Raw genomic sequence first — 26,682 nt, 5'->3', positions numbered from 1 at the left:
ACTCGTATAAACCTTTTGCATCTGTAAAATTTTGAAAAAGTGAAACTTGAAGGAAAGAAATTCTCACTGACACTCTCACTGCCTCAAAATATGTCTACTTGTTGTTCCGATTACCTTTTTGTTAAGGTGTGCTGCTAAAAATGTATGCGCCACAACCGATATCAAAGCCAGCCATGCATTAACAACTGGTAATTAATTGATATTAGTTACCCATGCTGGCCCAATTTGGGGTAACTATACTTTCACTTTGAAATGACATTATGTTGTGCCATGTATGCATTCTTGATTCAGATTACTGTGATCTGTAAATATGAGTGGTACGTACTCATGTACGTATAATTTTACAAAATTATGTTTTATTTAATATGGTCCAAACGTTTTATGTATATATAAATGTAGAAGCAATTTGGGTTATGAGTACTCATGTGGTTCTCAATAACTCTCATGAAACGTGCCCGATCGACTTAAAGCTTAGTGCACATGTAAATACTCTTATTGTTAGTATGGAGAAAAGTAGTAACCACGTTTAATATGATGAGCAAGATACACATTGGTGTCATCGGTATTTGGAGTAATTTTGGACCTTCCGATTAACCAAAATGTGATCGATCGGTATGGAAGACATGCAGCTAATTGTGGGGTTATCGATGTCAAATATTTGAAATGCTCGTAGAAAGCTGCTATTCTTAGTAATTAGTGTAAAACTAATGATGAGACTAAAGTGTTATAATGATCATTAGAGAGACCCGAAAAGGCGACTCCGACTGGAAACTCGTCGTAAAAGTGGTTTGGCATGAAAATAAATAAATGTGCACAGTGCGACCACACTGACAGAGTGACCCCTGGGGCCAAACAAATTAAGCTTAAGATGTCTGCGAAAATTGATGCACAATATGATGCCGCTTTTGTAAAATAGACCCTGCCTGGTTTTACGACTGTTCTTTCTCGCACTTTGATTTTTCTTTCACAATCTTGTCTTTCTTCTTGGTTTCTAATTAATTAATTATACAAAATGGTATGATATGGGGGTTGTTCCAGTCAGGTCTGCTGTCAAATATTTCGGTTAACAGTAGGTCAGATATTTTTTTTTAAATCGGAAGTAAGCAATAATGACACTCCATACTCGATTTAAATAGTAAGCTTGTACTAATAAAGATTTTTATTAAGAATTAACTTACAAGTTTGTTTTTTGTTAACGTATGTTAATGTATTGTTAACGCAGCGTCACATCGAAATAAAATGGTGTATGAGGTGAAAAGAATGGTCCGGCGGGGACATACGCAGGCTCGGAATCGCTTCTCAAATGAAACTTGAACTGCTTTAAAACGAACGCGGACAAGAGGACCATGGTCTCGTTAGAGAATCGCTGTCCTATACAATTTCTTGGCCCATGTCCAAAAGATGTCAAGGCATAAGGGTGCAATTTGTCCTTATTTTTTGGCATAAATCTTTCTGGATCAAACTTCTCTGGATTGGGAAAATACTTGGGATTTCGATTTGCGGCCCAAATTGGAATAATCATGGTCATTCCTTCTTTAATTTTAAGATCAAACTCCTTATTTTCCCAATCCTTGGTGCAAACTCGTTCCGTTCTGCTAAAAAATGGGACAAGCCGAACCGTTTCAGTAATACATGCAAAGAGGTACTGCAACTCGGAAATATTTTCATAGTCAATTTTCCCATTGTGCTTCTTAAGGAATTGGTCCAATTCTTGATAGACTTTCTTTTCCACCTCCGGATTTTTCAGCATGTTGTTAATCATACACGAAGCTATTGAACTCATTTGGTCCTGTCCAGCAAAGAAAAATACAAGAGCTTGGCAGATGATGGTCCGCTTCGTAATGTTCAGTCGCTTGTACTCCGGAGTGTCCAACTTGTCCATTTGCTCCAAACAAAGGTCGATGATGTCCCGTTTATTTTCGCCGCTCTTCTTCCGCGCTGCCATCATTTCCGAGAAGATCTCCCCGAAATCATTTGATAGCTTAGCGTTCATCATACCAGGCGCTATTTTTTGCAATATTGGAAACGAGTCTGTAAAGTATACCAAAAATAAGAATAAAATGTTGCAATAACCTCTAGCTTTTGCACTAAACTAATGAAATTGAATTATTAAGCAGCATACATGTCAATACTTCCAACATTGGATAACCCACGTTGTCTGGACTTAAGAGACCTCGCACAATATTCACAAAGAGATTTTGAGGATCACTGGGGTTTTCGATTTCAATCGAAAAGCAACATCGCGAAATCAAATCAGTTATCATTGAAAAATACTCGCTGTAACATATTGATTGCAGAATTAAGTTATCATCAGAGGTATTAAATAAGTTTATTATTTTACTATGCATAAGTAATTACCCGTGTAAATTGAATTTTTCCATTTTCTGTCCCGGACTACTTACAACTTCAGACTTTAAGTGGTCACAAAATCTTTGCAATGTGACCACCATTGAACCCATCATCAGCTTGATTTTTGCTGATGAGAATGCTGGTGTAAGAAAGTTGCGAACTACCTTCCATTTTTCATCTGCAATTGAAAATACAATGTAAGCTTTTACAGGATTTCATGGAGTATGAAAATACATACATATATGCATATATGTACGTACATGCTTGAAAATCCGGCATTTCATTGAGCAGTGGGTCTCGAAAGTCTAAGCGTCTTTTATCATTGAAATATTCTGAATCCTTCGTGGTCACAAGTCGAATGAGTTCGGCGTCACAAATGTGAATTTGTGGGTGTCTTCCTTCATAAACCTACGGATAAAATCAATCAACATAAATTAAAACAATCTGTCCAGCATGGTACAAAATTAACTATGTATTATTTATAAGAATTCAGTAATATTCAGTGTTTTACTAACTCCGTAAATGGGTCCAAATTTATTGAATCGTTCAATGTCCAAAGCTCCACCGGCTTTGCTGTAGGCATCGATAGTGTTCCCAAAAATTAAGAACGGCTTGCCAACCATTGGGATCCCAAGTTTTTCAAGTGTGCCATAGTGCCAGCGAGCATAGATCACTAATCCTACCAGGACCGTGATCAGAATAAACGCCAATACAAATGCCAGCATTTTTCTACGAGTATACGTATTTATTCGCACTTTACGTATTCACTGAGGGAGCTATAATTATTACCAACTGCTAACTATGTGTTACAAGCTCAGATACTACTTGATGACTGCCAGACAAGCCTCAATGACTGCCTTTTTATATGAAATCCAGTAATGCACGCGTAGATGCCATCTCACTACTATCTGCAACTCAAGTGCTTGTCATACAGTAATTACTTATGTAGATGGGCACTCTCATTGAATAATCAGTTAGTTTTTTATTGTTTGTTTATTTATTGCTTGCATGAAATGGAGGGGGTTACATATCAACGGGTTCTATTTAAAATTTCGAACCTTGAATTTGCATTATTCGAATTGCATATCGAGAATAAATATAATACTCTTGTGTTAATATCGTGATGCAATTATGCAATATAACAGTTGGATTTTATTGGAATCCAACACATCAGATCTGCCAATTGACCTTTCGTAATATGAGGGTCTAATAACGACCCTGTGACATTGTAAGGTTTATACGCAGGCCTAATCAATTACTCAACACACTTTGAGTATATGTTATCTGTCCCTACCGCAGGGAAGGGGTCAAAGGTCAAATTTTTAAAATTATGGCCTGGGCTATTGTGACTTATGTATGCAATTGACCTTTTAGAAACCAATGGGCATCACCCAGTTGGGTTCTTCCTCCAAGCAATAATTAGGTCGTTATGATATTATATTTTCAGTTTAGTAACTACAGTATGACTAATTCCCCGACTTTTTCTGCCAATCTGAATACACCAACGACCCCACTCGGGTACATATTTTCCCCCACCGGTCAATCTCTTACTTGACCGATTTTGCTTATCACCCAATTTATTCCTTATTTGACATGGGTAAAAATTTAAAGTAGATCTGATAAGCTTTAAGACAGTAATAACAAGATATACGGACAGGTTTTCAGACAACGTTCAACTCATTTTATTTAACTACATTTTTTTACGAGTAAAATATTGTTATTCAACATATTGATAACATAAAACAATAACTAAATTAAAGATCCATGTTTTGATTCCAATACGTACATATACATGTGATCTCATACACAATATGTCACATACATATTATGTAGTCAAGATTTATTATTGATCAACGTTAATCCTGGATGATTTTGGAGTAGTCTGAAACTCTTAATATACATTTTATCTACTTAGCTTAGATACAACTGCGATGGTTATATTTATCACATGCATGTATGTAATCATATATGCAACAAATTGATTTTAATGTTACTGTGGACTGCGTTTGAACTGCAAAAACACGACCAAGTAGGACGCCAGTTGACTGATGATCTGCAATATTTCAAGGTTGCTTAAACAACATTCAAGTTTAAATGATGAGCTACGCAACACGGTATTGTACCAGCAACAACAGCTTCTTGTTAAGAGATATAATGTTGGCGAATCTGATTTGTACTGGAGATGTGAAGATCATATTGCATAAAACGCTCATCTGAAAAGTATGTAAACGGGTGGATTCAAATGTCTAAAGGTGTTAAAAAAAGAAATGCTGACTTAATACCGAAATCTTACCTCAAATCGAGTTTTGTACGCATCATCATTTTTGCCCTCAACATGCTCCATATTAATATTTGTGTTGACTCGCATTGCAACCACATCCAATCCAATCTGATGCTCCTCCATCACAATCAGATCTGCCAATTGACCTTTTGCAAATGTTCTCAAAAAGGCGATGGCTAAGGCTCCCAAAGCATAAGGCATCATCGACCCCCCGGTTGTTTGCATGTTTTCCAGATACAAAGAAATGGCAATATAGGACAGACCAAGAACGGTAACGAAAGTAAAGAGGAGATCGTTCAGCTCGGGCATACTTCCAAATCTGACAAACAGGTCAACCTGGTCTCGCACCAACGTAACCAACTTGATCCATCCCTTCACATGGTGGTGACTCAAGTGACCATTAGTTTCCTTGGTCTGATGAGCTATAGCTTTTCTAATCTGTACATCAATTACAATTATAATTTGCAATATGCGCAAATCTAAGTAATCTCATGATATACGACAAGTATCAAAATAAAATTTACTATTTACCTGTCGATAAACACTTTTGATTGTCAGTAAACTCAAAAGAGTAACAATCGTGGACAGTACAAACGCAGAGGCCACAAACACTACCAAAGTTGTTTTTGACCAAAAATTGAATACCCAATTTTCCGTGAGAAGGAACCGTTTTGAGGTGGAATTGATTCTTATCATTGGAATTATGTAAGCTACCACCAAAAATGGGAAGATTACCCAATGCGACCGTTCCAATGCAACCAAGCGAAGTTTGTAATGGTTTTCAAACAGGACTTCAAATTCATGCAAAACAGAGGTCCAACCATTCACAAATTGAAGGATGGATCTCGTTCGAAGGCGGACAGCGAAAACGTTAATAAGTGCAAAAACTGGGATCGCAGTTCGGAAAACTTGATTCGCTCCAAGCACCCATGACGAAATGTTGAATCCAGCCGGATCCTGAAATAGATTGGATTTGTCGTTGTTGCGAAGAAATCTAAAAAATTTGTCAAAATTTATGAATCCATATTTACTTTACACGCGTATTATCTTAATTTCCATTTACATCTGAAACGGCCAATCTATACGAAACTCCCTGTTCAAAATGAATTCAAATGTTAGTACAGCCATAGCCAATAAGCTGCACCAAGAGTACACAAATACAGGGGAGCAAGGATGAAATTCGTAATGAATCATTCCGTTCGTCGATTTGATTGATATTGGCAGTGAACCAAGAATTTGCATAATTCGAAAAAGTGGATGGAATGCTTTTGCAATCAAGTAATTTTTCGAGTTAATAGCCAATTTATCCTTAATTGAACTAGCACTCTTGACAAAATTCGCCTCTTTAAAAAGGTACAAGTGCTTAAAATCATATGCAAAAGTTTCATCAAACTCTAATTCTGGGCTTATTTTTTTAACACGATCGGAAACCATTTCAAATTCAGAGACGGAAAAAATGCTGAACACAAGTTCTGATGAAACTAAATATGTATGCATGTATAGAGAAATATGCGACATAGTTTTCTCAATTCCACACAAATCGTCGTGCATGCCTAATTGGCTAAAGCAATTAAGTCAAGTGCAAACTGATCAAACAAGGGCTATGACGATGGAACTAATTTGTTGTAATATGTATGATTAGAAAAATAACTTTATACATGTATGTGAAACATTTATGTTTGTATTTAGCAAAGTATGGATCACTCATGATGTGGCGTAGATTTCTAAAATAATCTGTAAAGGCCATAATTCATCTTATTAATTTGTTCGCCTATATTATTATTGGTTCCCTTTATTATTTACTTAAATTAAAACATAACGATGTGGAATCACAAGAATTTATGGACTACGCTACATACATACATAAATTAAAACGACCGTTCACCGCCAACCGTTAGAAAATATATGTAAGTATGCACATATTTGGTTAGATTGTGTACAATTGACAGAAGAAGAGCAAAATTCGTGGATAAATAAACCAGCCTATTAAACAAACAAAATTCTAAATGCAGGACGTTCCGGTACAGTAATTTTTGTAGTCAAGTGTACGTACATATCTAGATATTCACCATTAAATCCAGATTAGTGCACTTGCTACTCATATAAAGCACAATATTCTTGTCATAGTGTCCTTTCTGAATTTTACTTTAGGAATTTTATTTATTTTCAAATGCTTAAACATACATCATTTGTGTGCGTACATAAATATAAATATTTGTAATGTGGCGATACGATTTAATAAATTATGTTTATCCAGTCAAATTGTCTAGCAGGGAAATAGGGAAGCTAGTTCAATATTGCTACACTATCCGAATTCTAAGAAAACAATAATAAGCTGCGATAATGGGTGGAAATTATTATGCTGTTTGCCGTTAAAGGAGGTATTCTCAGTGGTAGATTAATAGCTTTGTTCTAATTTCCGAACGTAATGCAACAAACGATAATAAATTAATAGATGCATGATTCGATTCAAGAATTTTGTATCGCGTGTCATCTGCCATTTTCTCTATCACAAAATTAAGCGATAAATATGTAAACACACATATTGATGATTAACGAGCTAAATAGTTGAGCTGTCGTACCTGTGTAACTAAAATGCCGTATTTGAATTAAGTACGTGTTTAGGGGTCCACTTTGTTGCACCATTCTTAGTTATGCAGTATAATCTGTTCTCAGGATGATACATATATACGTATATTTAGATGATGTATGTATAAATAATTACTTACGTTAAGCATAATAGACTTAAAGACTTTTATAATATAAAGATAACAAGAACTTAAAAATACAAATGCAAACCAAACAACCGCAAAGTTAATAAGTCACATAATTAATACTAAAATTAAGAAGTCCAACACATACATATCTTTAAGTGTACATATAATGAAAGGTGGATACGCTGTACAATAACTACTGACTAATCTGAAGAAGGTTCAATCTGAGGAACGTACTTGGTACGTTTATATACATAGGTCATTTGCTAGTGAATAGTTTATTAATTATTTTAATGACTTGTTTGCTGTTCCTTTGACCGGAGTGGGTGCTCCCACTCGACCTTTAAAGCCCATCATCGTCCCAGAAATTCCTAAAGCAGCAGCAACTCTCCGTCCCACTTCTCCTGGGAGAGCCCTAAATTCCAGAACATTGACACTCATTAATTGCCCAACAACGATTAAACACGACACATTAAAATAGTGATAGCAAACAATGTAGAACGGTATGCATGCGTGTGCTGTTAAATAATCGCGTGCTTGACGTGATCATTTTTTAATTTTCTGCACTTGGTTTAAAGGTGAATGTCACTAATTACACGAGTTTCACAATACTCACATCTTCATGCAAAGAAGGGGGTACAGCCAACGAGGCATCACAATTTGCTCTTGATTTGTCAAAATTCCTGCTACAATATCATTTACGGCGTCTACAGGCTTCAAAATTGGAACGATTCTAAAATAATTAAGAAATTAGATAGCATTTATGTGTATACGAAATATGTACATTTTTAACTCTACGCAGTGACGGTATTTTCATTTCAAAAATGTATTTTGCTTACTTGGAGCGCACCCCATCAAACATTCCAGTATTGATAAAGTAGGGGCAGACTACGGTCGTATAAATTTTGTTGTATCCTTTTTCGGCCTAGTGACAAAATTGTTAATCAAATTTATCCATGATTTCCAGGAGTAACTGCATCCTCCTTTCATGCAATAAACATACCCTCAATTCATTTTGAATCGATTCGCTAAGGCCAATAGCGGCATATTTTGAGGCGCAGTAGTCAACAAGACGATTGACGCCAATCAGTCCGGCGGTTGAGGCGATTGTGACGATGTGACCTGTGCCAGAGGACATCATGCCCGGCAGAAACGCCTTGATCGTCTGAAAAAAGTTCAACTCGCAAATTAATTTTGCACTTATTGTTTACACTTTGTTGAATATCATGTCAACAAAGTGCAGATCAGATGTAAATTTTGATATTCAAATATTTAGTCAACTACACTCTCACATTTGTGGTAAATCTATTTTTCATTGTTTCTTTTTTAAAATTACATATGTACAACTAATTTTTGATGGTTTTCATCATCAACTAACCTCGAATCTTTTTGTTGCAAAATTGTAATTTGTGCATGCTCAATTCGTATTAATAATTGATGCAAAAAGCTAAAATGGGTCACGAATGAACTTCCATTAATGCACATGTGTAGTAAAATGTTTTGTACATCCTTTCGCTTCGTTGCGCCCCAAAAACAAGTACTCATGTATTATCATCACTCTCTCAGAGTAGATCGCTGACTTATGGATGCATGCACATTTGTACTTGTGTATGTGTTGCATTCTTGCGTGTGGTGTACAACTCATCTATGCAGTCACTGTTGACTGTCAATATGATTAGTGTGCGCTTAACACTGTCATTATCCGTAAATTAAATTGTACAAAGTGTACAATTGCTGGATTTTCAACGCTTTATTTCAACCAAGTTAGAGAAACCCCGAGTACGTAAATGGTAACTAAAGCCTCTTGGTAATGCTTTATCGTACTTGTCATGCATGACGGAGACCAGTAAAAACAAAAATAACAAAGTCCTTCTTTGTGGGATTTCCTTCAATGTCAAAAAATGAGTCAAATCTTAACCTTGAGTTTGTCGGACCGACTGGAGGATGAAGGATGGAAGGGGAAAAAAGGTATTAATTATTGCAATGCTTTGCCAATCTAATCTGTTACACATACATACACGCACACAAATGTATGTAATCAGTGTCGTGCATTTTTTGCTGAATAAATGTGGCAAATGTGCAAGGTCATGCTATTAGCATCATGAAACAGTGGCAATACACACTGCAAACCTAGATTCTATCTAATCTTTCTTTCTTTCTTAATTAACAGAAATATTTATTACCATTTTGTGCTTACTTACCCAAAAATTGGATATGACATTGACTTGCATAGTCTTCTCAATAAGATGGTCTGGAGTGTCCAGGAATTTCCTTCCACTTACGATCCCAGCATTGTTTATCAAAATTTCGACCTTTCCTACCTCGGCCTTCACTTTATCTGCTGCTTCATAAATCGAAGCTCGTGAAGATACGTCCACCACGTACCCAGTAGCATTTCCTCCAGCCTCAATAATTTCCTTCACCGTCTCATCGTTTCCTTTTAAAAAAATATTGGCATGGTGAGCTCTTAACTGAAGATTAAGGAACCCAAAAATATGTATTTGCCACCAAGGTAAATTTTCTACCTTGTTTGTTAATGTCCCAGGCTACAATTGTGGCTCCGTGATTCAACGCCAGCTTTTTGGCCATCATCTTGCCAATCCCAGATCCTGCCCCTGTGATTAGAACGACTTGTCCGGAGACATCCTTGTAGCGAAACCTTCTCGGGATGAAGGTGAGGATGATGCTGACCGTGACACCGTACACGAGGTAGCACAGGGCCCACACGAGCTCCAGAAAGGTCTCCATGTCCGCTTGTAAATTGCTTTTAAGTCCTGAGAAATATTTCAGCCGGTTATTCTCAATGTTCACTTTCTCTGCTGGACCCAAATAGGTTGCCTGTGGGTCACTAACATTTTGGCCTTCGATCACCTCATTGTTGGCCTCAACAATGCTGCTGATATTGTTGTTATTATTTGGCTCTTTCTTTTCCCTATTATTGAAACTACTACTCCTGACCGACGGACTGTTTTCATTCCTATTTTTGTTATTACAATCCAGCAGCAGGGAATCCGCGGACTGTTTGTCTTTACAATTTGATTTGTTTACGATCCGGGTAACCGGGTAAGCAGGGGATGACATGTTGACTACAGTATGCACTTTCGGTAGTATGGTTTGTGGAAACTCGGGCTTCTCCCCGAATTCAGAGAAATTACTTATTCCTGCCAGTATGGAATAATTTATTTTGAGATACTTCCCAGTTAGTGCAAATAGCTTATGACGTGTCCGTTTCTGAGGAGTGACATTCACAAACTAAATCTTTTAAACCCATCAACATTGTTAAGGGAAAAGGTTTCCATTATTCCCTTCATCCCCAGCATTTGGAGGGGTGTTGTAGTGGATATGCGTTAAAATCAAGCACAATGCATACGTACAATAATAATAACGCCAGAATTGATGCCATCATGTACACATCCAGAAAACTGTTGTACAGCGATCATTTATGCAAGCAAGTGCAAGATCAAAGTAATTGAGATTCAATGCTGCCCCTGTCCCCCTGTGGAAAGGGAATAAAATAAAAGCACTCATGTACGTAAAACTGACACTTGGTGATGCAAAAATTATAAACTATCAAATTTTACACATGTACTTATTTTACTCAAGTACACAAGTACGTAGGCCAATCTCACGTTTCCACTCCTTGTGGATTGTTACACATTGCACAGTGCAAAGAAGGTTTGCTGTGCTAAAGTTATGTCATATTTCGTCTTCCTTCAAACTCATTCGAGTGCAGCTACATAAGTAGATGCGTTTCTTCTATATGGTTAGCATACTATTGAATCAATGCGTAATACGAAAGTATGTAATGCAATGCATACACACTTATTTTTGATGAATGAGGCACGTATTCATGTGCATTGATAAGTATGTACATGTACACGAAATTCCGTTCTCAACAACTTTTTTGCAGTGGTAGATTAATATATTCAGAATAATGCTAATGCTAAATAGTGCATTGTATTATTTGCTGTGTATGTATGTAATATACATATATTTATATCTTCAAAAAAACACAAACTCAAGCCCATCTCTCTGGCAGTACATATTTCTATCTGCAATTAACGTGTTGCCAATATTGCAACAAATTGATGCGGTCGATATAGCCTTTGGTTAGTAGACCTTTAAAAACCAGTTCTCTTCGCTGAAATCCCTGCTTGGTCAACGACAAGGTTGCGACACTGGGCCCTCACAAGGAATACAAGTGCAAGATTTTGTAAGAATGTATAAATTCTCATCTGCACTAATTGTATTCCTGTGCCCTTTGTGGTCATGTTTGTCCATACGTTTCTTGTTTTAATGACATCAATATTTAGCTACTAAGTTTCTTTGTTACGGCAAATTGCTTAAATCAGGAAGGCATTCAAGTCAAGAGTCACGTCTCATATTATACAAATATTGTATAAGAATATAAACAAGGTAAGGACAAGTATCGATACTAAATATTATTGGCTTGTACACGTGTAAATATAGGGCCGGTCTGGTAAGATTACACAATTTGTATAAGCCGGAAAAGGTTTTGGACATGCTGATAACCAATTTTTCGGACAAATCGGGGCTCACAAACTATACTTTTGGTCGTATTTGCATGCATGCATGTCCTCACTGTCAGTGCAATCATAACCTCTAAACTTGACAATTGCATTGATAATCGACTGCGTCCTCTTTTTGTTTACTTTGTGAAAAATGTCCTTGAATAATGACTGTGAACTTTATCCAGTCGTATAATTGCATAGTTAGTGTTGCATCAACTCGCATCACTATACCGGTTTACACATGCTACTTTTTTGGCGTTACAGATAATTTTTAGATGCAAGGGTAGGACAAGTTAGCCAAAAAAAAAATAAAAACGCAAGTTGCCTATGGTTCACACTTTTCAGCTTGCAGAATTTAAATGTGTATCTGCTACAATCAAACTCTTTGATGAAATCATTAACTTGAAGACATGACATATAGCATGAACGCGACTGAAATTGGGGAATGGTTAAAGTACCACGTTTACAAAAAAGCTATGCTGATGCAGGATAGAAAATTAAGGATTCCATTGCATAACACTCAATTGAGACAGGCAATATTTTTTACTAGTTCGACAGACAGATAGAACTTGCATAATTACATGAAACGCAAAGAAACGTACCTTCCCAATCCACATGATGAATATCTGAGAGCCCTCGATGCACAAGAGCGATCATTAGGGTAAGCACTACACCAGCAGACGTTACAAAGTACAAAAGGATCTCATTTTGGAAAAACAAATAAATGGAAGCGTTTTCTGTAGAATTATGACGGAAAAGAGTTTCCGATAGATTTGAAATGTGGTAAGATTTTAAGGCCTCCGCCATTATGCTTCCTATCACTCAATTTTATTGCAAATAATTAAAGCATTTAAAAAAATCAAAAAATTATCTGAAATGCTTTGTAATCAAACGTTTATGCACAGTATTTAAACTTCAGAATTTTATCTCAACAGACTTAAATGCAAACATCTAAGCCTCTATTGACTAATGTGTAATTATTATTAATGGTCCACTCTTCTTCGCACTCGTGTCCAAACTAAACGGATAATATAATATTAACTACAAGTGCGAAGACGATGTATCAAAGGTGCAAAAAAGCTAAAGAGATTCTGCATTTTTTACGTCGAGCAAATTGCATGTTGGGCAGGTTGATTCATTCAGGTATGTAGAACCAACAAGTATGTGAGAACCTTCAAATTAAACATTTGTATTGCTACCAACAAACGCGGTATGACTTATGACGGACGCCTTACTGCATTGCCTTGTATTTGCAACTGCATGTAATATCTGTCGGTAATGCTGTCCCGATATAGGATTTTTTGCATGTATGTATGTTTTAAATCATGTGTCCCTCAACCTCCTGGACTAGCAGTAAAGTCTTTTTTGCTGTGTGCTTCGATTTAAATTCTGTACTTATATTTTTGCATTTCGTTGAGTGGAAATAATATCGAGTAATATTATGAAGCATAATAAATAGATTTATTAGTTTTATGCACATATTTTAAATTAATCTTTTGGAAATGTTACAATACCTTTTTCTTCTTCTGGCCCCATGTAAATTCTTCTGTGTTTTTGAATGAGCGATGACTAGGGTCTAAGTCAATGTATTTTTTTCATACTCCGATCAGTCTGCTAATTATGATCCAACTGTGATCTCAATCGTAAAAGTTTTACCGTTATATTAGTTTTCATTCACTGGTAAGTTAATCAAATTGAAGTCCAACAGTCCAATAGTTGTGCAATGAGCATATGTATCCAATGCTTCACAGTATGCAGTTACGTGACAATACAGGAAAAGCAAATATCAGTTATACTTATCATGCCCAATGAAAATCGGATAACCGATGCAGATGGGTCTATCAATTATTTAGTGATTAATAAACTCTTAACGATAACATGTAGTAAATTCTACAGAACTTCACACCTTCTTAATAATTACCCTTCTACAAATTCAAAATATTTAAAGGCAGATCAACCGAATTGTTGAGACATGCATGCTCCACAAAAAATTATACGATGGTTCAAAATGCAGACTCCACGAGAGCATTTGTTACAGAACGAGACGCGTCGAATCATATCTATTTTCTCATAAGCACACAAATACATAAGTTGGAAAGTTGATGCAAGTACTGACTTGACCTTTGATATTTATTGAACTATTGAACACATGGTTCGATGATACATATTCGGCACAATTACTTCTTGTTGTCCTAGGATAAGCTGTTACGCGTGATTAAGCATTACTGCATTGGTTTTACATCGTACTTGTCATCTTACCATGTTTGTCGACTCGACTTTATGTAATATACAATTCCTCATGTTTACGTTGAGCCCTAGCATTAATAAGTAAAGCAATCGTGATATCTAGATGGTATAAGTTATGAGGAAAAGTGAGATTTATAATCTGAGAAGTAGTCAACATCTACAAGGGGTGAGGCATTACGAGTATGCAGTTTGCATAGCAAGTTCAATTAGGTATGTATGTAACTAATTGAGATGCACATACTAAAGTTAAGATTTTAAGTTGATCAACGCAAGTAGTTTTTCATAAGGAAAAATATCTTGAGACCTTCTTCCACGGAGCTGATACGAAATAGAAGGCAGGAAAATGCATGGAATTGTGTAATTAAAAGTTATTAATAAAACTATACTGAATTTATTCTGTCAACTTTAATATTACGTGTAGCAAATTAATCGACATACACATCTACTCAGTTCATCAGTCATACAAACAAGTACTTGATCTACTTGTTACATAGGTCGATATTCCAATACTTATGTATAATGAGAAATAATTACTATTTTCAACCAAACGACCACGAAATTACAAGTTTAAAACTAATGTACAATTATGATTACTTACTGACTATTTTTAATTAATGTAAGTTTATTACACAAAAAGAAGGAATTTCTCAGTTGCATAAGTGATCCCAGCTCAGCTTACCCATACACAGCATTTTATACAATATGGACTTGAATAGCTCACAACAACAAGATCACACGTCGTACTCGTAGCATTGCACTAAATAAATATTAAGAATTTTCAAAAGACTTGTGAATTAATTTTAGATTGGATGCGTGCAAATGGATGTAAAATGTGAAGTCATTGACGTTAACATGTAAGTACATACATACATATTTATACGAGGGCGATATTATCAACAAGTACCAATTTGACATTGTTAGTTTCATGGAGATGTTCAATGATGGAAGATATATAGCGTACGCTATCCTGATTAATAATTGGGATATTATATACTAACTATATATATATTTCTTTAACTTGCAATTGATACAAGTTATTGTTATTACATTATCACAAGGATACGGAAATTTTGTAAATCATAGGTTTAGAATTTGACAGTAAATGTATGTAAACAAAAATAAAACAATTTGCATATCATATAAACATGTAATTTGAAAATACAAATTCTGAACCACAGCCAATGTAAACACTGATTTTGTCTGATATAGTATAATTTTACTCTCTATCAAGGATCCCATAACGGAGTGAATGCCTTGTTTTGCATTTTGCATCGCAACCATATTTCCTACTTCAATTTCTTTTGCTTCAAAGCAGTGGCCGCTTGCTTTCTAGTATTTTGATCGACTTCAGGAAGGTCGGACAAATCCTTTGGCTTCTTAACTTTCTTTGGAGACTTTGGAGGTGCAACAACCACAGCAGAATGAGCTCTCAAGCGCTTTACATGGAAAATGCAAAATTGGAAAAGCATATACGATTGAATTCCACATATGAAAGCTAATCCAACGGTTCTGGAAAAGGAAAATTATTAGAAATTGTAGCTAATGATTAATACCAGTCAAGTAAGTAATATTCAATAACTAACCTCAAGACTTGAGATGCAAATGGTTCAAGACCAAACCAGAATGTAAGAACAGCAAAAATTACGGAGAGGAATCGGGCAACAATGAAAACGGAATTTCCAAGACGGAACAACCATACAGCTGAAAACCATCAAATCAGGGCAAATATTAGAAAATGTCAAATATTAGTAAAAACCTTAAATTACTAACGGAAAACCGTGTTTTAAATCTTGAAAACATATAATGGAAACTTAACTAAAACGCTATACATATTACATATGATATGGCATTCTTATGTAGATATTACTTCATTATTAAATCTATTATTTTACTTTAGTAGTCTCTATATTGCTTACATTATTATGTATTTATGCATTATGACAGTTGGCAATTAGATAAATAATCTTAGATATTACAGAATTTATAACTTACAAGTGTTGATTTTCTCCGCAAAGTGAAACAATCGAGCAAAGTTCAGCAAAATTTCAGGAATGAAGTGAAGAACCAACAACACAACAGATACGCGAGAAAGGCTGAAAAATTGTATAATCATTATTCGTAAGCGTCATTATCCATTAATTATGATTTATAAGTCTGTGTATACATACTTGGCCACATAGGCAACTGCTACAACTGAAGTATAAATGGAAGCCATGGTCAACTTTTGCATTATTTCTTCTTTCTTCATTCTATATAGAAATGAGAAAATATCTGTCATTTTGTGTCGAATATCAAAAATTTAAATTAACGAATTAAATGAACGAATTAAAAATACCTCAGGAAATATACTTCAGGGATCCAATGCAGCCAGTACGAAAGTTGAATGAGCATGAAAAATTTTAACACAAATGACATTTCCATGTGAGGAAAGCCATCCCATAGCAGGGAAATTTGGCTCAAATAATTTTCTCTGTAAAAACAATTACACCGAAATATTAAACACGTTATTATACAACAACCATCATTTTTATATGAAACCTTGTGGATATCTACCTCTGAACAATGTGGGTACCCCAAAGAGTGGTGATTAACGAGAATGCTAACAATTGTCCCGCATCATTGAACTTGGAATGCTTAATCTTACTCAAATGCAATTTTCTAGTGAATCGGTCCAACACATATTCTTGGACCAAGGCATGAATCACAACAGCGATCAGGGTATAGAAAAATACACCTATAAAAACGCAATACCATAATTAATTCAATTTTGATTACTTAATAATTTAAATAATGCAGAAATAGCAACGTACAACAAGAATCCTTCCATCCGACGGTGTACAACTGCTCATCAAAGTAGTATGGGGGCGGAGGGGGAGCAGTGGCATTCCTCGTCGTATTGTGCTGCACAGCAATGAAAATGGAAGCTATCGGGGCCGAAACTTGGAATATCAGGCCGATAACAAAGACCATTGCGATGCAAGCTATAAAAAATAACCATAGTCATGTATTTTTAAAAATTCAATAAAGACGCCATAAAGACGACGAGGTCATTTGTCCTTCTAACTCCTCAGGGTGAGGAGTAGAACACCACAATCATCATATTTATATACACATGCACGCACTTTTTCTTCAATGATATTTTCAACAATTGAAACGCTCGGATGTAAAACAGCCTTCGCGACAATTTAAAAAAAATTCAACCTAGTTACATTTAAATACCGTTTTGTAAAAATAATTACAAATAATTTAATTTCAATTTTAGCCCGAGTCAGGCTTATTTTGAAAAATCAGTATGAATCACTCTGGTTGCACTTTGCTCACTTTTAACTTCATATTCTTCTGAGAAGTTATTCTTCATATGAGAAGCCATTAAGTATCATTGTGCCGGATTTCATCTTTTTAAACAATTTCTAAAATTCGGGATGGGTCACCCCATCGGGTCACTCCAGATAAAAATTTTGACCCCCACTGGTCAACCACTTGACCGATTTCGCCCATATTCGAATTCGTTTCCTAACTTTGCCCATTATGCATATGGTAAAAATTTCAAGTCAATCGGTTCAGCCGTTTTGGCTCTATCGTGCCGGACAGACAGACAGACGGACGGACGGACGGACATGACGGTTCCATAAGCCTTGACTAGGGCTAAAAATTTTTCAAAAACGGTATTTAAATGTAACTAGGTTGAATTTTACAAAAAATTGTCGCGAAGGCTGTTTTACATCCGAGAGTTTCAATTTACGTTTGAAGAACTTTGGCATTACGTATCATTAGTCTTAATACAAATATACTCACCCACAATGTCCGCGTGGTTTTGGATAATAAATTCATGGCTGAGAATCGGAGGATTCTTGCTATTGGTACGTCTTCCCTTCACGGCCATCGTAGGTGGTCGGTCACAATCTGTAAGATAAAGTCAAACCAAAAAATATACATATCATAACCATTTGCGTAGAGAATGAATTGAAGTTCAAAGCCTTGAGCCCTAACTGTCATAGATTAAAACGAAACAAAAGACTGCTATATATTCTTGTACAACACCTTGTCGAAACCGTTTATGGTGATTAATCAATTACCTCGTCTATAGGAAGGAATAACCTTTATCTACCAGTCTAGAATTCTCCTTTAATAGAAACTTCTTCCGCACCCCACAACACCTGCAATCAATTACAATTAGTACTGATTATTGTGAAATTTAGGCCATGACACCGGACCATATGCACATTCACACTCAAGAGAGAAACGCCACTATGGCATTTAAGAGTTAACTTACTTTCACAAGCGATGATCTCCAACTGAAAACCACCGCTATGTACAAGAGGAAATAGCCAAAATAGCTAAACCGGACTGATATTAATACTGACGGATATTAATTTTGAATAATTTGGAGTCAGGTATGCAGTAGTCCGGCGAATCCGGTCCGGTGTTATTGACACTAGAGGAAGAAGAAGAAAAAGAAGAAGAGGTTTGACAGTCTGTCTTTCTGCTGCTGCTGATCTCCTACACGGTTGGGCTCGTTTTATGGGAAGGATTGGTGAGAACTTTGAGGAGCTATCACAAAAGGATAGCCAACGATGTAGGGGGATCCTCCACGCATGTACACGTGTACATGCCAACGATGCAGTCTCAAAATACACATCATGAACCTTTCATGATGAAAGCATAACAATAATGCTTCGATAAATATGTATATATATTTGCAAATAATTATTTATAAACTGCATAATAATGCACACAGGAGGATAGTCATATTAGATCATAGAATATAATACAATTCAAGGATTTTGGGTGTACTCTTAGCAACCAACTCTTTGTGTGAATGGAGAGTACGCGGGGTGAAGCAAATTTGCGGCACCATGTAGCATCCAGAATGGACATCAAAAAACCAAATTGAAACCTCGACATATTGTAGAAAATATTAATTAAAAAATATTTTCCTCTATAAAATTTTTCGAAATCTTTCGTTTCTGACCTTTTATTAAGGGGTCAAACCCCGTCCGTCCGCATTATGATTTCTTCAAAACGGATGCGAATTTTGACATTCAGTTTTCGCCAAAAGAGTTCAGAATTCGCCCGAACGTTGACGGTAAAAACCGCATGTCAAAATTCGCATCCGTTTTGAAGAAATCATAATGCGGACGGACGGGGTTTGACCCCTTAATAAAAGGTCAGAAACGAAAGATTTCGAAAAATTTTATAGAGGAAAATATTTTTTAATTAATATTTTCTACAATATGCCGAGGTTTCAATTTGGTTTTTTGATGTCCATTCTGGATGCTACATGGTGCCGCAAATTTGCTTCACCCCGCGTACTCTCCATTCACACAAAGAGTTGGTTGCTAAGAGTATGATAACTTTTTATGACCTGCTTATCAGTATTGAAGCACTTGGAAAAGCCAAGTTTTCAATTTTTAACTATTGGTAAATATTTATTTAATCTCTCTCAAAATAATGTTGGAACATTTTTTATGGTTATAATACTTTCGTCAAACTAGTACCATTCATCTTAAATTTATCGGCACGGTAAAGAAAACAAAAAATAAACTGTAATTAAAAGATTAAACAGGTTTTCCCTTGAAAGCTACCAAATTGTAAAACATTGATTACAGTAATTAATTATTATATCTTTCTACAATGGTTTGAAAATGTTGTCTTATTTTTACGGTTTTAGTATCAGTGAAAAATAGATTGTTATATACAAAAAACCCAGATATATCTATTGCAATTTTGAGCAATGTGTTTTGATAAAATACTGGTAGGGTAGAAGCTAAAACAAACACTAAGATTAATTATTACGTATTATGGTTGCTTTTCTGATAAGTAGAGCTATATTAACAAGAATAATATAAATGTCTGATACGAGTAGGATTAGTTCAGGTTCAATCTTAGGATTTCGTTATTAAGCGTCGTAATTTTCATGGCACACACTTGCGATGGAATGAAAGTCTTAATTGAGCAAAATTTGTGCAGTGTACATATAAGCGTATTGTTTTTGTGACTACATCTGTGCCAAGTTTCACAAAACTAATCAATCTTCTTGTCTTCTAATAAGGCATACTAATGATAATCTTCATATGGTATAGAGCTTAATAATACAATAATAATATGAAGGTTCCAAAATTCAGTCACTATGTGAGATAAATCTGTCGTCATTTCATTATTGAGTGAGTCAGAAGCAAAAGCGTAGATGAAAGTCGGCACTGTACTTAAAATTGCAGTATCAAATGGAATCAAGAAAGAAATATACGGAGCAGGTCAGTTTATGCTGATTTGCGGCCCGACTCAGTCAGACACAGCTTCAAATTCCTTTAATAAATTTCGAGACGGACTTCCGACTACAGTTCGGAGGTCATTGTCAGTTACAGCTCCAAGTTGATGGAGCCGACTATTACGTAATCGGATGCTGCAAATTTAAAAAAAACATCGATATTATATCATATCGATAAAAATGTCTATAAGCAGTTTACCCTCCGGATCGAGTCTTTGAATGAGAAATGGGGGTAGAAGCAAAGACAAGTGTAGGACTTTTCGGTCTTCGTTCTTCATCTGAAATGCAAAGTAAGTGCATGCAATTTAATTTACAACTGCATTCATCAACCAAATACATAACTCTAATGTAACAAACTAATGAAAATGATGAAAAAGTAAATTGTTTCATTACCATCAGAAAATGAACTATCATTTAGTAGCACGTTTGGAATGTCTCGATCTGCAGGAAAAGGCTCAGGAGTCCTCCGACCAACTTCAGACGCCGGAACATCTTTCCGTTCATTCCCTTGCCTCAAATATTTCGTAAAGAAGAACAAGGATGCCAAACACGACATAAAAGCAGCCCAGATACGACATACTAGTTTACACTTTTGTCCAACCCATGCCCTTCGGAACATCCAGTTTCGTTGGCGAATTCGACTTTGGACATCCGAGCGACATAGCAAGTCATTAATTGAAGGTCGCTCATTAATATCTGGAGTAAGCATTTCCTTAATGATTGGTTCCAACGTGGCAGGGACAACTGCGAAAAAATTAGCTCCACTAATCAATCATATTTTTATTAATGGTTATAATTAATTGGGACACCTTGATATATATATGTACAAACAATAGACTTACGATTGTTTGTGGGCTCTGGTAGCTGTCCATTCCTTAATTCATGCCACAATGATCCACTTTTAGGCAAGTCCACATGACAAGATATTTCCAAGATTGTTAAAGCCAGACTGAAAACGTCAGCTTTCGTTGTTATTGTCCCTTGCATTACCTCAGGAGCTAGATAACGCGAATCTCCTTCCGTAAACTCTGTCAAATCCCTCTAAAATAATATATTTTTATAGAACCACATAGTAATTAGAGTCCAGATACATATGTTTTTATCAATCCCTACTCATGTTGTGGCTCAACTCGCTCAACACGAGTAGGGATTGATAAAAACATTTGCTAATATGATAATAATGTATTGGGATTAAATAATGAACTATTAAGCTATTATTACATTCTCATTTAAGCACACAATGATTCCAAAATCTCCCAGTTTGTACTTGGTTGGAGTGTCGATTGTGAGAAAAATGTTTTCTGGTTTCACATCCATATGGACTAGAAGATTCTTATGCAAATGTTGCAAGGCATAAAGCATATCAACAAGAACATCCCATGCCTAAAATAAATACACATTACACTAAATAAATAGGATCATATTATTGCTCACTGGAGAAAAATCAATTTTAATCATCTGTATCGCGTATATTATATTATACTAAAATTGAGCAAGATATGTACTGTGCGGGTGGAGCCTAATAGTGAAAAACCGTAGGCCTCAGGACAAGAGAGTTGGTTGGAGAGAGGAGAAATCTATGGTTTTTCACTATTAGGCTCCACCCGCACAGTACATATCTTGCTCAATTTTAGTATAGTTCAGACCTCTTCTTCAGTTAAAAATCCTCCTTCTTCAATTTTTTGATTCAATGATTTTGAGCATAGTTCCAATTGAAAAAATAAATGACCATCTTCTTCCCACGCCGTTTCCAATTCTACGAGATGAGGGTTTGGTTCAATATCAGTCATTCTATTAACTTCTCGGAGCTGCCGAGCCCTGTATCAAAACGCATATTAATAATGAAACAACTGTAGCCACTCAAATTTAAAAATAAGTGAAGAGATAAATAAATATTCATATGACATGAAATTACAACGTGCCTATCAGCTTCACCAATGTACATTCGTCGAGACTTTTTGACAGCGTACTCTTTTTGATTCAATTTGCTTCTGACTCTAAACACGTCTCCAAAAGACCCAAATCCAAGTCGTTCTTGTATATCAAAAGTCGACCGGAATATGCTTGTCGTGGCGTTGTTCCCCCCAGACATTAAAAGTTGAAAGGAATTGTCCAAATCTTGAGAATCAACTCCAAAACGAGAATGAATTAATCTAGTCTGAGTCGGAGCTGATCGGACATAGTGCGGACGAGGGGCTGGCGGAACGTAGCGTAAATTTTGCTTTTCTCGATCCTGAAACAAATATTTATAAGTATTTAAGTGGTGTGTGGTGTATGGTTTGTTGGACACCTGAATGTGTGTAACTGTGTTTTTAAGTTACAAACAATTCAGAATTATAATGCTTGCAAACTATGAAGAATTGTGAATAGTGAATAGCATACTTTTTTAGACGACAAAGACCGTGGTTCCATCAAAAATCTTGGAAGATGGACTCCTGTCCTTGTTCGATAATGCGTGCTTTCGCCGGCGTCGTCCATTGCAGCCTTATATCCCAGAGGGTTTGTTGACTCCCAGTTTCCACTTACACTTGGAACTAGTCCTAAGTAATGACGGAAATTTGGACTGTACGCAATTGAGGTTATTATTTAATGTGTGATGAACAAATAAAATAGCTTTATAAACAAAAATGTACCAAACTATGAAATCCAAAGAGGCCGATAAGTTGACTCTCTGGCACACACGAGTGAATAACGAGTGGGAGTTGACAGTAAACAGTGGTTCGGAGTGGCCGCATTTCTCTCAGGGCAAGTTGAAACTTGTTCTTGTCTCCCCAGACAGGCAATCGACATGCAGTCTCATCTCACCTCCAGACTCTTTGTCTCCTCTTTATCTCATGTTGATAGCCTACTTACCGGCTTGTAAGTAGATAAATAATATGCAATAGTTATGCTTACCGTCAAAGTAATTAATGTCTCTTCCACCTCCTCAAAATGGGATGCACATAATTTATTGAATCGTTAATTTTTGTAAATACAAAGATATACTATACTAAGAATATGTCGGGTAGTAGCAACAAAAGAGAACATCTCAATGCGAATTTTTCATTATAAGTTGTACACAAAACTTAACTAGCATTAACATTAACTTATAAATCTGATAAAAATAAACCGAAATATTTGTAAATCACCTTGATTCAATCGACTCGTTGTAGGCTGCGACTAAGGCGATTGGATCAATTTAACTACCAACTAAAATTAAACTCTCGTAGGTGTTGATGCATATACATACTACAACATTTGTTAAAAGTTTCAATTATTATGGAATAATTTTATATCATTAATTTATCACACAATGGTTTTGAGTTATAAATACGGACGAAGAAGTGGTGCCATTATCAACCAAAGTTTCGAGTGATTCCAGGATTTTTGCGCGGATCCGGAGCATGAGGATGGTTTTCATTTCCGATTCCTATGGGAGAAATCATTTGAGGTTGTGGCTGAGTATTTGGGTAACGGAGGGTTCTCATCTTTTCCATTTCTCTCCAGAAACATATTAGGCGTTTTATAAGAGTTAAATCTTTTCCATCTCGTCGACCCATCATTGTCGCTCGTTGTATCCCAGTTTGGGTAATCCTTCGAAGTAGGAGGAGGTAAGCTCTGTCCAAGTGTATTTGAATGTTCATGTTCCCAAAGCCGGAAATGGGATATGGGTCAGAAACATAGCCCACCTGATACCAGCAATTACACTGTGCAATTGGGGTACAAGTTCCAGTTTTCTGGTTGAAATAAGAGTTTGTAGGACACAAAAAGACCTTCTTTATTACTCCTGTACACGAATAGTAGTAGCGTGGATCTCTGATGCCAAACTTTCCATCTTTATCACACTGAGGTATAATCCAAGGAAGTGCTGTTTCAGTCCATTCCATTCCTAGGCTATTTACGTGTAAATTCTGGTGAATTCGATGACCTCCCCAAAGATACCTTTCCTCATGACCAATCCCAATAAAATGATGGAGATAGGGCGCTACACAAAATCCATACTTTTCGCTGTAATATAAACTCTCTGGACATTGATATACGGTACGGGAATATTCATCCTCTTCGTTCTCGTCCGCTGGAGGAGCGTTCTTGTGAGAATCTTCTATCGAGTTTTCCTTAGAGTCGTCTCCTTTATCACGACCATAACGAGTTTTTCCAAAACATGTGTAATAATACCTGTAGTCTGGGAGTGAATGATACCCAGCAGACAAACATGGGGCGAGGTCAAATGCTAGAATATCTGGAGAAATAGGTGATCCAAATACGTCTTTAGGGTCGTTTACGATATTCGAATTTCCAACGCTTAGCTTTGCAAGTTTATGATTATGTATTCCAATTCCAGCGCCGCTGATAAAGCTTGCCCCACTTAGCTCTATATTCAATTGTAGACCAAGGTTGACGCCAAGTTTATAACTGGAACCGGCGATAACGTATTCGTGTAAAAAGCTTGGCAAGCAATGTCCACGCTTCGTGCTGAAAAAAAATCCAGAATGGCAGACGAACAATTTTGTTGAAAATCTTCCATTTGGGAGTCTCGACGTGGTGTAATAGTATTTGATATCCACCAATGGAAATTTGCCTTCTTTATTTGACACGGGAACATGGTATGGAACCGATGCCACAAGAACTGCTATTCCTGATTTCAAATCCATTTTTTGAGCAAGAGACCAGTGAGTAGTAACGCCGCCCCAGGAATATGCAGGCTGCAATTTCAAATGATGCATCATGTATATATACAAACATACTCATTGCCGATACATTTATAAAATGTATGCATATTGCATATTAGGTGAAGGCACGCATAGCAAATTTATGTGAATATGTATGTAGTTTATGTATTGTTACCTGATGACCAGCGAACGTGGATGCCTTTGCACATGTACGATACATTGAATTGTAGAAAAGACCATGAGGACATTGCCATAAATTTTGACTGAAATATAAACCAGAACCCTCCACGGATTTGCATGTGTAATAAAACCGGTAATCAGGATATGGAAAGGTTCCTGGAGCCGTGCATTCTGGTAGAATGAACATTGGCGAAGCTGAAGAAACTCGTGTTCCTTGTGTTGGTGGTAAAATTGTAGGAAGTGTTTTTCGAATTTCATGCCAAGACAGGCAATTCATTCGACTTGCACTAAAGAAATATCCATAAGGGCATCGTTGTAACTCGCCTATTTTAACAAAGAAAAATCGTTCGTATGTATTTTGTTTAATGCGCAGGTAAAACTAAATGAATTCACTAAACATTAACATATATGTACCTAGTACTCCAGCGTTTGGGCAACGAACAAAGAACCTGTCGTCCAATCCAAAAGAATTTATCCCTGCGACCGCACATTGGGTAGAAAATTCAGGGAACTGGGACAACTCTATAAAAGGTTGTTCTCCAGGTATTGTTAGGGGTTGGTTAGGTCCAGGACCAAGTCTGAAACCCAAATCTGACCGCAAAACATTCTTAGCGCCTGTGTGAATGCAAGCTCCAGCAGTAACTTCGAAAATATATCCTATCGGACAACTCCTATATATTGATCGAAATCCGCTGCCAGCCATCGGCACGCATTCTACATACATTCCCATGCTCAGCAATGGGTAACAACCCTCAGCCATGCATCCTTGAACTGGGAGAGTGGACAAGTCTGGCTTGACAATAATTCCCATCACAATAGTTTGACCTGGTGCAATCAAACTTCCAACTTCCATTTGCTCCAACGTTGTGTCCTCACTAAAATCAGACGATGTATATTCCGTTGTGGTAATGTCAAATGAAACAGTTTCCACGAATGTTTCAAAACTTGAAAAGGATGACGAGCTGGACACTTTAGTTTCGGACTCACTCATGCTACTAGATTCTTCAGATACTTCCGATTTGCTTGATGCATCAGAATGAGAACTTGACGTCATAGATGAGCTTGAACCAATGTTTTGACTAGACGATGAAGAAGCTGACAACACACACAAATTTAAACAACAGACTTGTAAAACGAAGTATTTATACACGTACAATTAGCCAAATAAATATTAACGTACTGGCATAATACTTATGCATAAGAATTAAGTATTGGAACAATGCAGCCAGGGCACAATGTATTATTACTCGGGAAGGTGTTGCAAAATTCCCAAGGGGTGTAACCACCTCAATATATACATATTTCGGTCCAGGGGAACAAAGTAAATGCATCTAAAACAATTTTACTGACCACACCCCCTGTGGGGAGAGTTACACCCCCAGGGGGTGTGGTTCAGAACTTTTCATATTTTCGGAATCAGAAACTCATGCTCACTCAAAATTCAAAGTTTTGATGATTTAAA

General features: G+C 36.4%; 6 protein-coding genes across 9 annotated transcripts; all 6 read right to left on the bottom strand.

Annotated features, from left to right (window-relative positions):
- Window positions 1-1,127: 1,127 nt before the first annotated feature.
- On the bottom strand, window positions 1,128-3,190 carry LOC110851908 (cytochrome P450 3A56). The gene is made up of 5 exons (XM_022099841.2): window positions 2,865-3,190; window positions 2,610-2,757; window positions 2,359-2,527; window positions 2,123-2,277; window positions 1,128-2,031 (listed from the first exon to the last, which is right to left on the bottom strand). The coding sequence occupies exons 1-5, from the start codon at window positions 3,072-3,074 to the stop codon at window positions 1,214-1,216; spliced, it is 1,500 nt and encodes a 499-aa protein (XP_021955533.1). The 5' UTR covers window positions 3,075-3,190; the 3' UTR covers window positions 1,128-1,213.
- An 882-nt stretch (window positions 3,191-4,072) lies between these two features.
- On the bottom strand, window positions 4,073-5,618 carry LOC118436275. Its single transcript, XM_035853990.1, has 3 exons — window positions 4,643-5,618; window positions 4,473-4,562; window positions 4,073-4,402 (listed from the first exon to the last, which is right to left on the bottom strand). The coding sequence occupies exons 1-3, from the start codon at window positions 4,937-4,939 to the stop codon at window positions 4,340-4,342; spliced, it is 450 nt and encodes a 149-aa protein (XP_035709883.1). The 5' UTR covers window positions 4,940-5,618; the 3' UTR covers window positions 4,073-4,339.
- Window positions 5,619-6,759: 1,141 nt separating this feature from the next.
- Window positions 6,760-13,547, bottom strand: LOC110852390 (epidermal retinol dehydrogenase 2). 4 transcript variants are annotated; one of them, XM_022100456.2, is made up of 7 exons: window positions 13,391-13,547; window positions 9,870-10,118; window positions 9,546-9,781; window positions 8,348-8,509; window positions 8,184-8,269; window positions 7,961-8,077; window positions 6,760-7,759 (listed from the first exon to the last, which is right to left on the bottom strand). In XM_022100456.2, the coding sequence occupies exons 1-7, from the start codon at window positions 13,410-13,412 to the stop codon at window positions 7,630-7,632; spliced, it is 1,002 nt and encodes a 333-aa protein (XP_021956148.1). In that variant the 5' UTR covers window positions 13,413-13,547; the 3' UTR covers window positions 6,760-7,629. The 4 variants fall into 4 exon arrangements, with proteins under 4 accessions (XP_021956148.1, XP_021956147.2, XP_035709312.1 ...); XM_022100455.2 differs by lacking the exon at window positions 13,391-13,547 and adding an exon at window positions 12,479-12,888; XM_035853419.1 differs by lacking the exon at window positions 13,391-13,547 and adding an exon at window positions 10,198-10,338.
- Window positions 13,548-14,484: 937 nt separating this feature from the next.
- LOC110852380 (translocating chain-associated membrane protein 1) lies at window positions 14,485-18,654 on the bottom strand. Its single transcript, XM_022100442.2, has 10 exons — window positions 18,397-18,654; window positions 18,200-18,280; window positions 17,919-18,026; window positions 16,934-17,104; window positions 16,677-16,857; window positions 16,459-16,593; window positions 16,292-16,372; window positions 16,116-16,216; window positions 15,707-15,824; window positions 14,485-15,632 (listed from the first exon to the last, which is right to left on the bottom strand). The coding sequence occupies exons 3-10, from the start codon at window positions 18,004-18,006 to the stop codon at window positions 15,410-15,412; spliced, it is 1,098 nt and encodes a 365-aa protein (XP_021956134.1). The 5' UTR covers window positions 18,007-18,026; window positions 18,200-18,280; window positions 18,397-18,654; the 3' UTR covers window positions 14,485-15,409.
- An 838-nt stretch (window positions 18,655-19,492) lies between these two features.
- On the bottom strand, window positions 19,493-23,120 carry LOC110851814 (membrane-associated tyrosine- and threonine-specific cdc2-inhibitory kinase). The gene is made up of 9 exons (XM_022099721.2): window positions 23,025-23,120; window positions 22,774-22,954; window positions 22,314-22,624; window positions 22,038-22,209; window positions 21,613-21,774; window positions 21,234-21,432; window positions 20,785-21,135; window positions 20,591-20,669; window positions 19,493-20,526 (listed from the first exon to the last, which is right to left on the bottom strand). The coding sequence occupies exons 2-9, from the start codon at window positions 22,867-22,869 to the stop codon at window positions 20,406-20,408; spliced, it is 1,491 nt and encodes a 496-aa protein (XP_021955413.1). The 5' UTR covers window positions 22,870-22,954; window positions 23,025-23,120; the 3' UTR covers window positions 19,493-20,405.
- A 93-nt stretch (window positions 23,121-23,213) lies between these two features.
- Window positions 23,214-26,401, bottom strand: LOC118436135. The gene is made up of 3 exons (XM_035853418.1): window positions 25,635-26,401; window positions 25,216-25,544; window positions 23,214-25,073 (listed from the first exon to the last, which is right to left on the bottom strand). Exons 1-3 carry the CDS (start codon window positions 26,272-26,274, stop codon window positions 23,727-23,729), a joined length of 2,316 nt encoding a protein of 771 aa, XP_035709311.1. The 5' UTR covers window positions 26,275-26,401; the 3' UTR covers window positions 23,214-23,726.
- Between the last annotated feature and the right edge of the window lie 281 nt (window positions 26,402-26,682).

The sequence above is a fragment of the Folsomia candida genome, unplaced genomic scaffold (genome assembly GCF_002217175.1).
Source record: "Folsomia candida strain VU population unplaced genomic scaffold, ASM221717v1 Fcan01_Sc007, whole genome shotgun sequence".
Lineage (NCBI taxonomy): Eukaryota > Metazoa > Arthropoda > Collembola > Entomobryomorpha > Isotomidae > Folsomia > Folsomia candida.
This window is presented reverse-complemented; position numbering and strand designations above follow the sequence as displayed.

Coding starts and splice junctions, on each gene's coding strand:
- LOC110851814 (XM_022099721.2), bottom strand. CDS start 22,869: ATGGACGACGCCGGCGAAAGCACGCATTATCGAACAAGGACAGGAGTC. Junction 22,625..22,773: donor GGTCTTTGTCGTCTAAAAAA/GTATGCTATTCA, acceptor TATTTGTTTCAG/GATCGAGAAAAGCAAAATTT. Junction 21,136..21,233: donor ACCAGAGCCCACAAACAATC/GTAAGTCTATTG, acceptor ATTTTTTCGCAG/TTGTCCCTGCCACGTTGGAA.
- LOC110851908 (XM_022099841.2), bottom strand. CDS start 3,074: ATGCTGGCATTTGTATTGGCGTTTATTCTGATCACGGTCCTGGTAGGA. Junction 2,528..2,609: donor AATGCCGGATTTTCAAGCAT/GTACGTACATAT, acceptor TTTCAATTGCAG/ATGAAAAATGGAAGGTAGTT. Junction 2,278..2,358: donor GAAAAATTCAATTTACACGG/GTAATTACTTAT, acceptor AATATGTTACAG/CGAGTATTTTTCAATGATAA.
- LOC118436135 (XM_035853418.1), bottom strand. CDS start 26,274: ATGACGTCAAGTTCTCATTCTGATGCATCAAGCAAATCGGAAGTATCT. Junction 25,545..25,634: donor CCCAAACGCTGGAGTACTAG/GTACATATATGT, acceptor TTGTTAAAATAG/GCGAGTTACAACGATGCCCT. Junction 25,074..25,215: donor CCACGTTCGCTGGTCATCAG/GTAACAATACAT, acceptor TTGAAATTGCAG/CCTGCATATTCCTGGGGCGG.
- LOC110852380 (XM_022100442.2), bottom strand. CDS start 18,006: ATGGCCGTGAAGGGAAGACGTACCAATAGCAAGAATCCTCCGATTCTC. Junction 16,373..16,458: donor CCTGAAGTATATTTCCTGAG/GTATTTTTAATT, acceptor ATTTCTATATAG/AATGAAGAAAGAAGAAATAA. Junction 15,825..16,115: donor TGCGGAGAAAATCAACACTT/GTAAGTTATAAA, acceptor GATGGTTTTCAG/CTGTATGGTTGTTCCGTCTT.
- LOC110852390 (XM_022100454.2), bottom strand. CDS start 10,425: ATGTCATCCCCTGCTTACCCGGTTACCCGGATCGTAAACAAATCAAAT. Junction 9,782..9,869: donor CTGGGACATTAACAAACAAG/GTAGAAAATTTA, acceptor TTTTTTTAAAAG/GAAACGATGAGACGGTGAAG. Junction 7,760..7,960: donor CCCCTTCTTTGCATGAAGAT/GTGAGTATTGTG, acceptor TCTGGAATTTAG/GGCTCTCCCAGGAGAAGTGG.
- LOC118436275 (XM_035853990.1), bottom strand. CDS start 4,939: ATGCCCGAGCTGAACGATCTCCTCTTTACTTTCGTTACCGTTCTTGGT. Junction 4,563..4,642: donor CGTACAAAACTCGATTTGAG/GTAAGATTTCGG, acceptor CATACTTTTCAG/ATGAGCGTTTTATGCAATAT. Junction 4,403..4,472: donor ACAAGAAGCTGTTGTTGCTG/GTACAATACCGT, acceptor GAAATATTGCAG/ATCATCAGTCAACTGGCGTC.